Here is a 15843-nt window from a genome sequence, read left to right on the forward strand (position 1 = left end):
ACAGGCAATAGGAAGTGGCCAAGTAATTTGTACCCTGATGCACTGGCCTGCACTGTGTCAGCACAGAGGGCACCTTTTACAGTTACCTTGGAATTTAATGCAAGTTCTCTTCTGTGCACCTCTAAACAGCTCTGGCTTAGCCATTGTTACGGTAATGGGAAGTTCAATACCATCACTTTGTCACCTGGTAGTGTGACACCCAAGTCTCTTATTTTCCCACCAGGACCTGAGAATGTGGTTGTGGGAAGGAATGTAAGGCCATTCTTGTGGAATTATTTGTTAGACTGTATTGCCTTGATGGTTGTCTCAGTCTTTTCAAGTTTCCTCTGAAGGAAGAGGGGCTTTACTCTCCTTCTTCTTGTCTTCCCTTATTGATATGCTTCCCGAGCCTGATTTAAGAACGTTTGGATTTTCTTGGCAGAACATGATTTTGTGACACTTTTGGTTTCCTGGTAGGCCAGCAATACTCTGGAAGACAAATTTGTGTCCCTGGTTCATCAGAAATTTAATTTGTTGTTGTTGTTGTTTTTTGGGGTTTTTTTGGGTTTTTTGTTTGTTTTTTTGTTTGTTTTTATTTTTTATTTTTTAGTGGATAAGTCTCTGATTTGTGTTACTTTGATATCATTAAGAGACAGCCTTACTGCTGGGCTGAGCTGTCATGTCAGGACTGGCTGTTCAATTCTGTTTGTATGTGTCATTGTTGCAGCAGGAGTGTGAGGTCCTCTGGTGTTGGTTGATGCCAGGCTTCATTGCATTCTTGTTAGGGTTGTCTCTGAAGGTTTCATTCAAGCATTTTGTAAGCACAAAGAAAGAATTGACAATATATTCTGTGACCGTATCACTTTTTTTTGGCCACTAGTCTTACTGTTGTTGGATACACTTTGGTGTGGTCCTTGGGCGTTAAATGGGCTATGGGGAAAAATTATGTGTATTTCTGACTTGCAAAGCATCTGTCTGACAGATGTCTGTCTGAAGTGGCGGACTCTCCCGTTCCAGCTGAGCTCAGTGGAGAAGAGCTACCCTGACAGCTGGGTGTGCTCCATGAACCCTGATCCTGAACAAGACAGGTAAGAATCAGTTAATATTAAAACTTTTCTGCAGGGTGCCTTATCTGCACATTTGGATCTTTTTTCTGGTCATCTATTCTTTGAAAACAGCTGTAGGGATTCTGTACCTTTTAAGTTGTGCTCACAGTCTGTGAAAAAGCAGCAATGGCAATTGTATAGGAAGCTGAATGCTGGATGGGCATTTGCAATGTGCTGATTGCAGAGGACATCCTCAGCAAGTGACAGGTGACACCAAACTGGGAGGAGTAGCTGACAAACCAGGCAGTCACTGATCCATCCAGAGGGACCTGCAGGTTGGAGAAATGGGCCAGCAGAAACCTATCCTGACATTCAACCAGGAGCATGCAAAGTCCTATCCTTGGGGAGGACAGCCCCAGCACTGGTGTGTGCTGTCCATCCCAGAGCTGAACAGGCTCAGGGTCTTCTCATCAATGTATACTAACATCTAAAGGCAGGCTGCAAAGAGGACAGAGCCTGGCTATTCCCAGTGGTGCCAGTGGCAGGACCAGATACCATGGGCACAAGCTGGAATGCTGGAGGATCCCTCTGCGTGTCAGAAACACTTTTTTCCCTGTGAGGGTGACCAAATCCTGGCCCAGGTTGCTCAGGGAGATTGTGCAGTCTCAATCCTTGGACATATTCCAGGACGTGGTCCTGGGCTCCTGGTGCTGGCGGGGAGGAGAGCTCCCCAGAGCTGCCTCTAGCCTATCAACCAGTGATATCATGAAATTTGGATCCTTCTGCACCAGCACTGGACACACTATTGTAGGTTTAGATTATATTAATTTTGCCATGGGCAGAATAGATGGCAGTTGAAGAACTGTCATGGTGTGTAAGAGCCAACGGAGAGATGGGGACTTCAGGTGGCTTTTCTTTATAATGCTGTTTATTCCATAGACTAGGTAACAGCAGGGGGTCATGGGTCGGCCTATAGCTGCTGTCTATAGGCAAGCCCTGTGTCCTGAAGCCTTTTTGGTTCTGGTTACCATGCATTATATCTCTTTCTTTTGCTGTGCATATAACCACATAACCAATCAGCATCATACACAATACCTTTACATTTACATATATCCTATCAAAACTGCTAGAATTACCATACTATGTTAGTGACTAACTAATCATCTGAGTTAGCAATTACATGTTAAACTTTGAAACTTGTTTTGCAGTGGAAAATTCTTTTTGCTTTGTTAAAAAACATCTTTCTGTCTGCCTATGCTTTTTTACTTGGTAGCAAACATGCTTTGTTTGAAGACCACTTAACCTATTGGACTTTTAGCCATAAAACTTCCTTCTAACTGACTAAACCTTTGCTCTAAACCTTCCAACTTGATTAAATCTTTGTCCTCTCAGCTGTCTCAGCAACAACTATCCCTAAAAACATCTTTTTATATATCAAAACTTGCTTTCATTTCTAGAGAACCTTCTGCTAAGCATTCATATCCATAAAACTTTTCTGTTAAATTCTCATCCTTCCCAACAATGGTACAGGCTGGGACTTACATGAGTTCAGGGGACTTTGCAGCTGTCTTTATTGCTCCTACTGCTCCCACCCATCAGACACCAAACTGCAGCAATTCCACTTGATTGAGGTGAGCCTAGGAGGGACATTTTGCATGCTTGAAGGAGCAGCACAGTGGTTCATTTTCCAGTGATATGTGTTACAGTTACAAAATGTAGGTAGAATCTAGTAATTTATTTGAGTGAGGAAAATGTTTGCTCTAGGCTGCTTCTCTGTGGAGAGCAGAACTGCTGGAAGCCAGTTCATGTCTGTATTGTGTAAGGAAGGGAATCTGCTCTACTGTAACTCAGGTCCCTTGGCTCAGCGCTTAAAGACAAAGGGATGAATCCAGGCAGTAACTTTTGATTGGAATAAAAAATTTAACATCTGTGGCTGAAAATTTTACAGAATATTGATGCTATTTCGAAGCACTGGCTTTCTGGCTTCTTCCTTTTGGTAGCTCCCAGTGGAAGAATACCTGTGCTGACACTTCCCTGTTTGCTCCATGTGTATGTAGAGCTCTGAGGAGTGCGGCAGTGCTGAGGATGTTCCTGGACAAAATGCTGGGGCAGGGCTGAGCCTGGAACCTAAGAAGGGGCTGCCACATCCTCAGCCCTTCAGGTGGAAGCAGTAGTGAGGCTCGGAAGATGTTGCTTGTGGATACACACAAACACAGACAGACCGTGTATGTACACACATCTAGCCCCACAGATAGCACAGGTGGGCATGTGCAGCATTCCCACAGACTGCACCAGCAGCTTCATCCTTTTCCCTCTTGGCTTGTCAGGATGAGGGGCCACTAGTGGAAATACCCATGACCATACCTGGCCTCCAGATCCCATGCCTCTGGTTACTTGCACTGGGATAGATGGGCCCTGAGACCTGCAATCCCAGGGGTGAGGTGTACAGACCTCCTTCTGTGGTTACACACAGCATACAAAAACTACAGACCTCTGTGTCTCACACTGGACATCTCTGTTTTGATTGGATTGGAATCCTTGCTCTTCCCAGGTACTTTCCAACTAGAGACGCCCACAGCTCTGCCTACACCCCTATACCCATCTCCATCAGCTGGGCAGGACTCACCTGTGCCTCCAGTAATCAGCTCCTGTGGGTCACCCTTAGACACCCCCTCCCCTGCTTCCAGTTAACCTCCTGGCTGGCTCTTCTGGCCTGACATTCCTATGGCTCATGTTCATTCACTTGCTTGTAGTCACACCAGCTGGTAGCACTCACTCAGGCCCATGGGTCACTGTGACCAGTGGTCCCACTCCAGCAGCTGGCACTTGCACCCCAGTACACACATGGAACAGAGGCCCTCACCTAGGAGAGACATGGAAGTTAGTACACAGAGGTATATTGACCAGCCAAAGGTTTATGTACAACTGGCCCTTGTTATAGTCTATTTTTCCCATGTTTGTTCTTCTCAAATAATCTCAGTCCTTTCCTTTAGCTGCTTTTGGTTCCTCCTTCTGGTCCAAAAGATGTTTCAGAGGGCTCATTGTGTCATTGACCAAAACATGGGGGAACTGTAGAACAGTCCTGGCAGGACCCCACACAGGGTTTCTGTTCCTCTGAAGAGATTCGCATTCCCCAGTTCCCAGAAAACACAATTCACATCCCCTGAGCTGCCTTTGGGCCTCTGGGCTTGTGGAAGTAGACCCTAGATGGGCTGGTAGCTCCTGGGATTGCAGCTCCTGGGATGGCTTGAGGGTAGCCATGGAAGGGTGTTATTCAGGTCCCTTCACCTGCCATTATATTTGTGCACCTCTGTCTGCTGATGGGATCTTTATTGTATCACCAACCAGGAACTTGATTTTCTGATGAAAGAATTTAAACTTTTTATTTATCAATACCTTGAAAATTGGGGGTGGGTGGGGGTGGGAAGCTGCATTTCATGTGAGAACGTGTTGAGGTGTTCTTTGGAGTGAGTCTGAGTGCCTCCACAGTGCATGCTGTGCCATACTACATCCCCCATGCAGGAAGCTGGGAAAGGGCACTGGTGAGCCGAACTTCTGGTCATTTTAGCTTTAAAAGGGATCTGAGGAGTCTTACTCTGGAAGAATAAATAACTCTAGGACATTTTTGGATTAAATAGGCTTACATGTGCTTTCCAGCAGTGAGTGCAGTTGTGTCCCTTACAACATGAAGCAGAAGTTGCTCCAGCACTCCTCTGGCTCTTTGGGTGGAGCCAGTTCCAAGAGCTGCAATGTTGGGTCCTTGTGGAGAGTTTGGACACCTTCACATCTGTGTCCTGACCATTCCAGGTATTTGTAGTTTCTGAGGGATGTAATGATTTGAGAAGCAAATGCGTGGGGCCCTCAAGCTTGTGTTCTGTGAGGGTCTGTGCAGGGTCTCATCCAGCCAAATTGAAAATGAAGCTATGTCAGAGCAATGTCAAGTGTTGAAACTCTCCTGGCATCAGAGATCATATGGTAGTTTTGGCTGCCTTGGCAGAGTGTCCACTGTTGGCATTGAGCTGTTCCCCACCCTTCTGGTTTGTCCACTTACACTTCAGTGGCTGCTCGTGCGTGGTGTTCCAGATCATGGGATCTGAATGCCCTTCTCAGTCTGTCATGGTAAGAAGTCACTCCCTCCAGTGCCACTGTCTGTGTTGAGGTCAGCACCAGGTGCCACCATCATTCACTTTGTTACAGAGAAGGCAGTGTCCCTGTTTCACACTGTAAAATACTGTCAGGCTGGCTTGCCTCTATTCTCCTATCTGATATCCAGTTGGATCCTAAATGTCATTTGAATGGGTGGCTGTCATGGTTTTGGAAGACAGGTGTCTGCCAGGGAGGGCAGGAGCCTCCCTTGGAATGAAAATTGTGAAAAATGAGGTTCACGTATTTTTTATAGAATTTAAAAGTTTAATAAAATACAATTAGGAGATAAAGTATATAGATATGGCCGGGTGTCTCTGCATTCAGCCAAGAGAGCACACCTTAACAAAGGATTGTCCCTTAAAAACAGAACCCTACTGCAAATTCATAAATTCTCATACATATTCATACATTCTTCTTAGGATTTTTGGTGTTCTTCGGTTTAACTAAACCGAACTCTTGCCTCTCCCAATAGATCAATTTTCTTGGTGCCATCGAGATTGTACATTCCCTGATAACAGAAATGCAATAAATTCCTCCCCCGGAGTTCTGGTCACTGCTGTCTTTATCTGGATACGATAGTTTATGAATGCAGGGGGTCTCTAGTTATCTTTTCAGTCTTTGGGTTATACAAACAAAAGTAGTTTTTATTTTAATACTATGCTATAGTCTAACATATATGTATTATACTACAATTTCTAAGTTTCATCAATAACACAAATAAAGGAAACTATATTAATACAACAAAATTTTCTAATCTTATACATATAACTTTCATTCCAATATTTGTGAAAAGCCAACAATATAACATGTATCTATAACAAAAATGTAGACCCCCCTCCCTCCAAATTATTATAGTTTTGAAATCAAGGGGCTCTCAGGCAGAGATCTGAGGGTAGGAATAATAGTTCTTTACTAGTGTGTATAACGAGGCAAACATACAGCAATAGCTACAGCGTTAACAACAAAACAGAACCAAGACCCTGTGACAGCCTTTGTTTCACAAACCCCCTTGGCGGGCAGTCCTGGTGCTCCTGCAGGGCTCTGAGGAACACTCAGCTGGAACAGCAGGGATGAGCTGAGATCCCGGGCTGGTGGCTGAGGTGGAACAGCAGGGATGAGCTGAGATCCTGGGCTGGTGGCTGAGGTGGATCAGCAGCTCTGCGGCAGTGCCTGGCACTGCCACACGTCCCGGCAGGACGGGGTGCGAGGCCACCAACGAAGAGGGAAGAAGGAGAAGAAGCAGCAGCTCCGTCTGGGTGATGGCGAAAATTCCCTTCTCCCCACCGCAGCGGCTCCTAGTGAGTGTCCTGCTCTGAAGCTGAAGAAACCAGGGGAACCAGCCAGCCCCCAGCTGCCCCTGCCCTCCCTTTTTCCTGCCTCTCTCCCCACTTAGGCCCAGCCGAACTCTTTGTGTTTTTCAAGCACCCACTAAGTACCAGCAATCAGGTTTTCCCTGACACTAATGGGTTAAAATTCCATAGGTGAGACAGAACAAAAGGAAGGACAGTTAACTTCCAACAGTGGCTGAAACACCAGCTGAAGATGTTTGTTGTCTCAAAGCTCCTTGAGCACCATCAGAGTCTTGGTTTTAGTCCATTCTGACTACCAAGAAAATTCCTTTGTTCTGATTTGCTGCCTCCAGTGATGCAATCTCTGTATTTGGATGCCATGAAGAGTCTGAATTTTTCTTGTCGAAGAATTCAAGGTGCTTTCTTTCTTTACTGTGTCTTATAGGACACAGCTTGGCAATGCTTCCAGCCTTACCATGACCTGGAAGATGCATTTCTGTGCTGGGAAACTGTGTGTGGTACCACTTGTTCAACTTTACCTTTGGGAACTGCAGGTTTTGTGTCAGGCAGTAATTTTGTTGTGATGACACACACTTCCTTAGCCCAGGAAAACACCCCAGCAGTGCTTCAGCTGGGAAGAGGCTGATGGAGGAACTGCTGTTTGTGCTCCATCTCACTCACAAAGTTGATCAGTGTGTATCTGGTAGATAGAGATCTTGATAAAATCATCTCTCCTCAGCTTCTTGGAGCTCTTGAGTGTTCTAGAGTGAGAGCAGGGTTCTCTGTTTACTAATAAGACTCACATCTGCAGGTTACCAGTTTGGCTCCAGTGCAGAGTGAGATCTGCTGGATCTCTTGTGTTGTCAAAGGGCTATCTGCTGCTTTCCTGGCTCAAACCATTCCTGCATGATTTTACCCCAGCAGGGCTGATCTTGGTCTGTCTTTCCATGACTCTGTTTGGTGATAGGAGATGAGCCTGGGCTGAGAGGTCCTGCCCTCTTCCTCCTCTGGCAGTGCTCCTGAGGGCCAGCTGCTTAGCCAGCACTTTGAAGGTGATGCCAATCCATTTGAGAGAGTGTTTCCTACCTGTTTTGCTTCTCTCTCAAGGACTCTTCCAGGATTCTGCACCTGAGAGGACCTGGGAGAGTAGGATACTCACCACTGTTGTAGGCCATAGGCTGAACAGGATGGAAAAAGCAGATGTTGCAAAGGACACTGCCAGGCCTTGAGTGGCAAGACAGAAGGCATCTGAGGCTGGAAGGCTTGTGGTAATGTCTTAGTCATGGGTTTCTGGTACTGTGCTTTCCTTTCTGAAGAGAAAGTCTGTAGAAAGAATTGATATGAAGAAATAAGCTGATTGGAAGGAAAATAGTTGAAGAAGTGGAGTACGGGTGCAGTACAGAAGCTATCACAGCTGTGTCACAGTTCCTGGGCTCAGAATTGGTGATTCCCAGCATAAATGCCTTTTTATTAGCAGCTATGCTTTTGATCCTTAATTAATATCTGTTTTTCAAGATGAAAAACACTGCTTTTGAGATTGTAGCTACTGCAGAAAGGCAAGTGGCTTTCCTGATGCATTTGGAATGGGATGTTGGGATAACTCTGTGTGAGGTGATACAGGTCCTTGCTGAGGTTGTCTTGCATTCCCTCCATGCTAGATGTGAGGCTGCAGAGCAGAAGCAGAAGGTACCACTGGGAACTCTAAAAAAAGATTTGAAATCAAATAAGGAAAAGCAGAAGCAACTGACAGAGAAAATCCACCAGCAGCAGGAAAAGCTGGAAGCTCTGCAGGTGAGTCTGGGGGTCTCCAGTTAAACAGAGCAGGTGTGATGGACCTCCTTGTGCAAAGGGCTGCTGCTGAGTCCAAAACCACCTATGTTCCTTTGTGGGGCTGGGACTGTTCTAATAACAGAAATTGACTATCTCAACTTGTATTTAATCTTCTGTTGTGAAAATGGGAATAACAGCTGAAGGGATTTCTCTTGAAGGACACAACATACACCATAAAATTCTTGGTTTTAGCCTGGAAAACTTCTGGGATGGGTTCAGGTAGCCCCCGACAGCTTGTAAACATGACTTTTCTGGTTTGTTTTTTTTTTGTTTGGTTGGTTGGTTTTTTTTTTGTTTTGTTTGTGGTTTTTTGTTGGTTTTTTTTTTTTGGGGCTTTTTTTTTGTTTGTTTTTTTGGTAGAAAACCAATTCGTTCTCAGTCTGACTTAAAGAAACTGCCTCTGGAAGTGACCACACGGCCTTCAAGGGAGGTAAATGGGATCCTACTGTAGGCTTTTACTCCTTTATGCTTCCTTAACTGTTCTGAACAGCAGTTCCCCACTCTTCTACCCTTCCTCTCTCTCTGCTCTCCTTTGTTTCAGCACACCCGAGCTCAGCGCCCACGATCTCCTCCTTTGCCTGATGTCATAAAGAATGCTCCCAGCAGACCACCAGGATCTTCACCTCCTCCCAAGTACTGCAGTCAGCTGAAAAAGAGCTCTTCAGATCATCCAAATACCAGCTCTCCCAAGCTAGCCAGCATGCTATTCAAGGAGGAGGCCAGCACTTCCAGGACATACCATCATACTGTGACATCTGGGAAGTCTAACAGCACTTTAAAAACTCTTGCCAAACCAGGTACAAGCATGAAGCCCCTCTCTGGCCTGCAGAGCCCCAAAAGCCCACGTGAGACACCCAATCCAAAAGCTGCCAAGGTGCCAGCAGTAAGGAAATCTGCCTCTGGCAGATGTTTACAGGTAAGAATCAGTGGGATGAAACCCCTCAGCTCCTCACCCACTGTCACTCTAAGTTTGTCTGCTCTTTCCTGTGGTATGTGCACTGTGGGCACTGCACAGGCCAAGAGAACTTTTACTTTACTCTTGGGTTAGGGTGCCATTTACACCCCTCGAGAAGACTGGTTTCATCTCTTTCCTGTTAGAGCAGATTGTTTCCCCAGGAAAAAAAAAACGTACATGGAGTGGTGGGGTGAGCATTTGCATGATGATGTAGCACCTCTAAAACCTTCCAGAAAAACTAACTGCCAAATTAAATATTGGATGTTGAGCCTTTTTTTTTTTTTTTTTAAACTTGGCTGCCAGAAGGTTTTGGTTGGAAGCAGGCTGGAATTAATAGCTAGAGCTTGTTTGCGTCTTTCAGGCCTCCAGCACTCGAAAGAGGGCCTTGAACATCTCAGAGGATGGGTCTGAGGAGGAGGGGGAACCCAAAAAGGAGAGGACAAAACGAGGAAAATTTTTGGCAGTGAAAGAAGAGAAGGATTCCAGTGAGGTGGTGGTGGAGGTAAGAATGTGCTAGTTTCCCCAGCAGAAGGTACTTATCAGGTGTTTATAATCTTGATGGGAGATAACTAATGTGAGCTCTCTGCTCTCAGCTCACAGACAGTGCTGGAGAGGAAGAGTTGCTGGAACTGAAGAAAGCACAGAAAGGTGAGAAATGAGCCCTTGGGCTGCTGCTAGTATCTGACATAGAAAAGAGCTGTTGCACCAGTTAAACGTGTGATTTCATTAATGAGATTTTAAAATAAGAAATAGTGTAAATTTGAATTCCAAACCCCAAGATTGCTCTAACTTGCATGAAACATTTTGGTGGGGAACCCTTTGATTAGACCAGAGACAGCTGTGGCATGGAAAGGTCTGTGATTGATGGCTACATCACGTTGACGGGGGTGGGGCTGGGCTGCAGGGTGTAGTTGATGACATGTTCACTCTTCCTGAGTGGATCGTTCAGCCATGCCAGCTGGAAAATGCTCAGGGCTGTATCCAGATTGGCTGCACTGCTGTGAAAGAAGAGGGGCTGGGAGACCCCAGGAAGGGTGATTGCCAGGGTGATACTGCACCATCTGCCAGAGCAGGGCATCTTTTCAGCATGCTTCCAGGGAGATGTCCGGAAAGTGACCCACAAGTACCAATGTGTCGTAAATTGTCCTAGAGCCCATCATGAGACTGTTATAAATATAAAGGCAAATTTGGGATAAAATCAAAAAAGAAATTTATTAATAAACAACAAAGGAAAAAAAACAGAGAGAAAAACCACAATAAAAATGGGCAGCGCAGCGCTGGGTGGACAGGGTCTACACCCGAGGTGTAGGGTTCCCAAATCCACGTCTGAGCGCTCTCGGGTTTGGGGTTTTATAGGATTTTTGAGTCCTCAGGCTAAAAATTCCAAGCAGGCTCCATTCACCAAGTGTTCTTGATTGCTCGGTGAATAGATTTCCTGGCTTGGAAGAATAGACCTAACTTGTGTCCGGACAGAGTCTCCTCATATGCAAAGAGACTCTGTATGTATTTGAATTTTGCGTTATCAAGGATGAAGTGATGTGATCCGGGGTTGGTGCCGATGGGAATCTCGGCGGAGTCTCCCCCTTTGTTCCCAGTGATTGTATCTCCAACACTGGTCTGACAGGTGGGCGATCCAGGACTAGCGGCGGATACTTTTCTGAGGCCCATCTTTGTCGACTTTGATTGTTTCACAATCGAGGTCTGCAGAGACGTTGGTCAGGTCCGGAGTTGGGTTCCTCCTCCGAGCTAGTCCTTTTGTTATCCTTGATGGCTCCCATCCTGCCTATTTTCCGAGTTAATGTTTGTTATCTGGGTGTTGGCTACAATCCTTTTTCTTTCAGAGAAGAGCTCCCAGCCAGGCTTGGGAGAAAGGTTTCTTTCTTTTTTCACATACACATCTTTGGTTTTTTATTATTTCAACATATACATCTTATTTATATCTCTTACGAATTTTTATTTACACATAATTTATTACAAGACTGTAAAGTCCATGTCAAACAGCTTGGAGTACAGGAGAAACCTTCCATCTGGAATTGACAGCTCATTTCCATGCATCTTCATGTTTCTCAGCAGGAGCTGACCTGTATGCTGATTGTGTTTTGATGGTGTCCATACTGTTTGAGGGCATTGTCACAGCTGTCCTCCCTGCTGAGGTGCCTAAATCTCTAGAGCTCCTGTAGAATGTGCTCTCCAGCATCTGAATGTTTGCAAACACCTTTGCTTCCCCCTCACAGATAAGGGGCTGCACGTGGAGGTGCGTGTGAACAAGGAATGGTTCACAGGCCGTGTCACAGCTGTTGAAAAGGTCAGGCACGCAATCCGGTGGAAGGTGAAGTTTGACTATGTCCCTACAGACACCACACCAAGGGATCGCTGGTAACTATCTCAAGCTACTGGATTTTGGAGGCTTGTTTTGTTTTTGGGAGGAAGGGCCTGTTTTATTGCCATAGATGCTGAAGACAAATATGCTGCTGTCATGGCAGGAAACCTGTGAGGTCAGGACTATCCAGGGCTTCATAAGTAATGGGCATGACAGACTCCATCAGTCTGTCACTCTGATGCCTGCCCTGGAGGCAGATGTTCTAGTTCTAGGCAGTGTCTAGAGGTCTAAGTGACACTTGGGTACAGCTTCTGATGAAACTGTTAACCGTGTTTCAGGTAAGTCCAATGTAGAAAAAGATTCCTGACATTCCCTTAATACTTCTTCTCAGGGTAGAGAAAGGCAGTGAGGATGTAAGGCTTATGAAGCCTCCCTCTCCTGAGTACCAGGCTCCAGACACACAACAGGAAGAGGAAGTGGTCATGGCTGAACCTTCTACCTCAGACTGCGTCAGAATTGAGCCTGACACCACTGGTCCCAGCAGCAGCCAAGAAACAGTTGACTTGCTTGTCCAGATCCTTCGGTGAGTTCACTGCAGACCTTGTGAACTCTGCAATCTGATTGCTTCAGTCTGTTAAACTCCCAACTCTGGCTTTGTGTTTTGTTTTCCTGCACAGGAATTGTTTGCGATATTTCTTGCCTCCAAATTTTCCAATCTCCAAGAATGAGCTGAGTTCCATGAGCTCAGAAGGGTTGTTGGCATTTCCCTTGGTGAGTTCAGTACTTCTAGAAAAGTAAGTTTGTGTTTTACCCACACATATTCCGTTCGTATGGCAAATGTGCATCTTGCTGATGCAAGAGTACACTCTTGAAAAGATAATTTGGATCTTTGGCAGACTAACATAGCTGACAGAAAGAATGAGAGCTTTGAGAGATGCCTTGAGTCTTTTAACAGTTGTCTGAGGATTTTTCTAATTAGCTTGCATTTGTGTGGGAATGCTATTGGCTGCTACTATCTTAAATTCTTAACCATTGCTGTTAAACTTCTGAAAAAGAGCAGGTTAGAGGTTTGTAGGAACAAAAACCTCCTTGTTTTGCTCCCAGCCTTACAACTTATCTGGAGACAATCTTAAAAATTATAAATAATACAACAAATAATTATCCCCAGATTCACAGAATATTTTGAGCCACAAGGATCATCAAGTCCAGCTCTTAGGTAAATGGACTATACAGGGATTGAACCCACAACGTTGAGTGTGGCTTCAATTCCTATATAGGCCATTTACTTTAGTGTGAGAGAACATGGAAGCCAACCCCTTCCCCTCCCACTTCCCCAGGAGAACAGGTTGCCAGTGAGTCAGCTGCACACCTTAAGACTTTTGACCTCTGTTTATTTGAGCACAGGACGGGTGGGACTGAGCTTCCACCAGCAGCCTGGTACTGGGAGGCCCAGTGCTGGCTGGAATGCAGGGCAAGGGAACTGGCCTCTCTGACTTTCTTCTTCAACATACCACCAAGAGAGACCTTTCCAGGAGGCACATGTAAAAAGCTGCCTGCAGATGACCACATGACCAAAGCCGGTTCTGTTTTTTACTCCCACACTCGCAGTGTGTGTATTGGCAGTCTCTCTTTTGTCTCCTCCCCTTCTGTTAACTCAGGCATCTGCTGGCATTTGCTGGAGTTACCACTCCTGCTCCTTCCACAGGACATCTTGGTTGTGTCTGGGGTTTTTGGTGAGTGTAGCTGTCCCTACCTTGCAGTGAGAGGCTGTGTTGTCTGGGTGATCTGTACTAAGGATACAGTGTACAGGGCATGTCAGGCCTGCAGCATGTGTGTGGATTCAGGGTTTTTAAAGTACGCTGAACCCTTAATCTAAATTCAAGCAGCTTTGGGGGTAGTTCTGGTATTGAAAGGATGTGAAAAGCTGTGTGAAATCTGTACTGGCTGCTGTAGGCAAATCAGATGTAAATATGAGCATGGGCAGGGCAGGAGCACACTGCAGGGAGGACTTGATCATGAGGGCCAGGAGTTTAGATTGTCTTACAGCCTGTGAGTGCTCGTGTCTTTGTGATGCTTGGTGCTTTCTCTTAATTTGTCATCTGTTGTGTTTTGTCTACTACAGAAAGAATATTTTAAGCAGTATGAGATGGGTCTGCAGAACCTGTGCAATTCATATCAGACACGTGCCGATGCTCGGGCCAAAGCCTGTGAGGAAAACCTCCGGAACTCAGAGAGGAAGCTGAAGGAAACGGAGGAGAAACTGCAGAAGCTTAGGACTAATATCATGGCCCTTCTGCAGAAAGTGCAGGAGGTGGGTGGGGAGGAGTAGCAAACCCTGAGCTGCCTCAGAGCAGCCACCTGACTCATCCCCTCCAGGCATTACAAGTATTTCAGTCCAGTATCTCACTGGGCTCCAGCTTCCTCAGCTGGGAACAGCTTGGGCTGTCACTGCCCACTTTTGGGAACCAGGCCCTGGGTGGGAGTCCTGATGTATGTTAATTCTTACAGAATGATTTCTCATGGTGTGTACATAATGCACAGGTTCTGTTTGTTCTCTGCCATGAGGATGCTTGAGAATTTCCCCAGGCATAGGCAGTGCTTAGCAGGGCATTTTTGCCCCATTTTTGCAGATTCTGAACTCCACATAGAGAAATGCAAACCTTTAAACAAACAATAGTAAAAAGTCTTGTAGTGAAATTGATATATTAGTTAAACTATTAAATTAAAATATGAAATATATAATTTAAATGTTTTAATAAATAAACTAACTTTAAATATAAAAACTACTTTCATAAAATCAGGATCGACCTGGAAAGGCTACTGAAAGCATCTGGAAGCAGTTGCTCCCTTTTAGGAAAATGTGTTAAATCTAAAAGAACCCAAACTGAACCTGCCTCAACTGAAATCAGTACAGTAAATCCATCACTTGAGTGCATTGTTTGAGCCTCAGGTGCTGATGGGTTGCCAGTGTTGTCTTTCAGATGCTGACAGGGAAAGCTGCGGGTGCTGTCAGTGCAGCTGTCAGCAGGTGGAGAGTGCTGGAGGTTGGGGCATAGAGGCTGAGCAGGCCAGATGTAACAAAGGATGCTAAGCTGCTCTGGCTGCTCTTTTCTTGCACTGTTCTTCAGGATTCACTTCTCACTGGTATTTCTTGTTGCTTTGGTTTCAGGACATTGATATTAATACAGATGATGAACTGGATGCATATATCGAGGACTTGATCATGAAAGGAGACTGAACAGCTCCAGTACAAGTCCTGGAGAAGTGCAGAAGAGATGGCTGCTACAATGGGAGATGCGGATCTCTGCGCAGGTGGACTGGGGCAGCTGATGAGGAGAGAGTGTTTTAGACAGCGCTCATGTTGATGTACAACTTGTTCCTGTGACTGTACTTGAGAAACATTTGTGCTGTTTGCAGGAAAATTTTTAACTTTGTAGTTCTCCGAATCTCTTCCTTTTGTTTATAAATATTTATTTTTAAAAGAAATGGGAACTGTGCCCGATATGATGGGTGTTTTTAGTGATGTAGAAGTGTGAGTACCCTTTTTGCTACGCAAGTATATTCATATGCTAAGCCTGGGAGCTCAGAGTACCCTGCTTAGCTTACTGGTTCTTTAGTAAGAACCTAGCAGAAACTTAAAAGTACGCCTTGAGTTGTGGCAGAGGTGGTCAGGGACTTTTGTGGAAGATACTGAACTTGGGCTAGAGAAAGCCAAACCATGAATTGGAGTTAGGGACAGAAGATGTCCATGTATGAGTGTGAGGGGATGGAACCTCTGTGGATCTCAGAAATTTGGCACTGGCACCTGCTATGAGCTTCCTGAACAGGAGGTCTCTGCAAGTAGGTGAAACCGCCACCATGGTAACAGCTGAGAGGCTGAGGGTTCTTACAGAAGAGGATCTACTTTCTGATCTGCTTGCAGTGGGCTGTGAGCATCAGAGAATAGAATGCTGGAGTTCACATTCTCTGCTTGCAGTCACTTAATCACTGACTTCGGCTGCTGTTTCTTTGAGACATAATTACAGTGTCAGAAGAACTTCTTGACTGCCTGACAATAAAGTGACCCCTGTTCTATAGTCACCCCCTCAGGTTTGTGTTGTTTTTATCAATTGCCTCTACCAGGTAATTTTATAATTAGAGATTTCTTATTATTAGAGAGAGGCTATTTGAAGCCTTTGGAGCCCCACACTGCACCACATCTGGGCCTGTGCCTGCAGCAAGGAAATCACCTGTCCCTTATCCTTCAGCTGCAGCCAGCTCCTGGTAGGCCCCTTGTGG

The 15843-nt window shown here is 45.4% G+C and overlaps 1 protein-coding gene across 9 annotated transcripts in view; it reads left to right on the top strand.

The window, feature by feature from the left end:
- Window positions 1–15641, top strand: part of MORC2 (MORC family CW-type zinc finger 2) — a 60808-nt gene extending 45167 nt beyond the window's left edge. For 7 of the 9 annotated variants that reach the window (XM_058851658.1, XM_058851657.1, XM_058851659.1 and 4 more), the window contains 10 exons: window positions 962–1067; window positions 8119–8251; window positions 8832–9206; window positions 9607–9747; window positions 9839–9893; window positions 11480–11621; window positions 11957–12148; window positions 12243–12336; window positions 13688–13876; window positions 14735–15641. In XM_058851658.1, coding sequence (XP_058707641.1) covers window positions 962–1067; window positions 8119–8251; window positions 8832–9206; window positions 9607–9747; window positions 9839–9893; window positions 11480–11621; window positions 11957–12148; window positions 12243–12336; window positions 13688–13876; window positions 14735–14803 — 1496 coding nt within the window. In that variant the 3' untranslated portion in view covers window positions 14804–15641. Of the gene's footprint in view, window positions 1–961; window positions 1068–8118; window positions 8252–8281; window positions 8287–8650; window positions 8721–8831; window positions 9207–9606; window positions 9748–9838; window positions 9894–11479; window positions 11622–11956; window positions 12149–12242; window positions 12360–13687; window positions 13877–14734 lie in introns of all 9 variants that reach the window. The other 2 variants (XM_058851665.1, XR_009278949.1) reach the window with 2 other exon arrangements.
- The last annotated feature ends 202 nt before the right edge of the window (window positions 15642–15843 follow it).

The sequence above is a fragment of the Poecile atricapillus genome, chromosome 16 (assembly GCF_030490865.1).
Source record: "Poecile atricapillus isolate bPoeAtr1 chromosome 16, bPoeAtr1.hap1, whole genome shotgun sequence".
NCBI lineage: Eukaryota > Metazoa > Chordata > Aves > Passeriformes > Paridae > Poecile > Poecile atricapillus.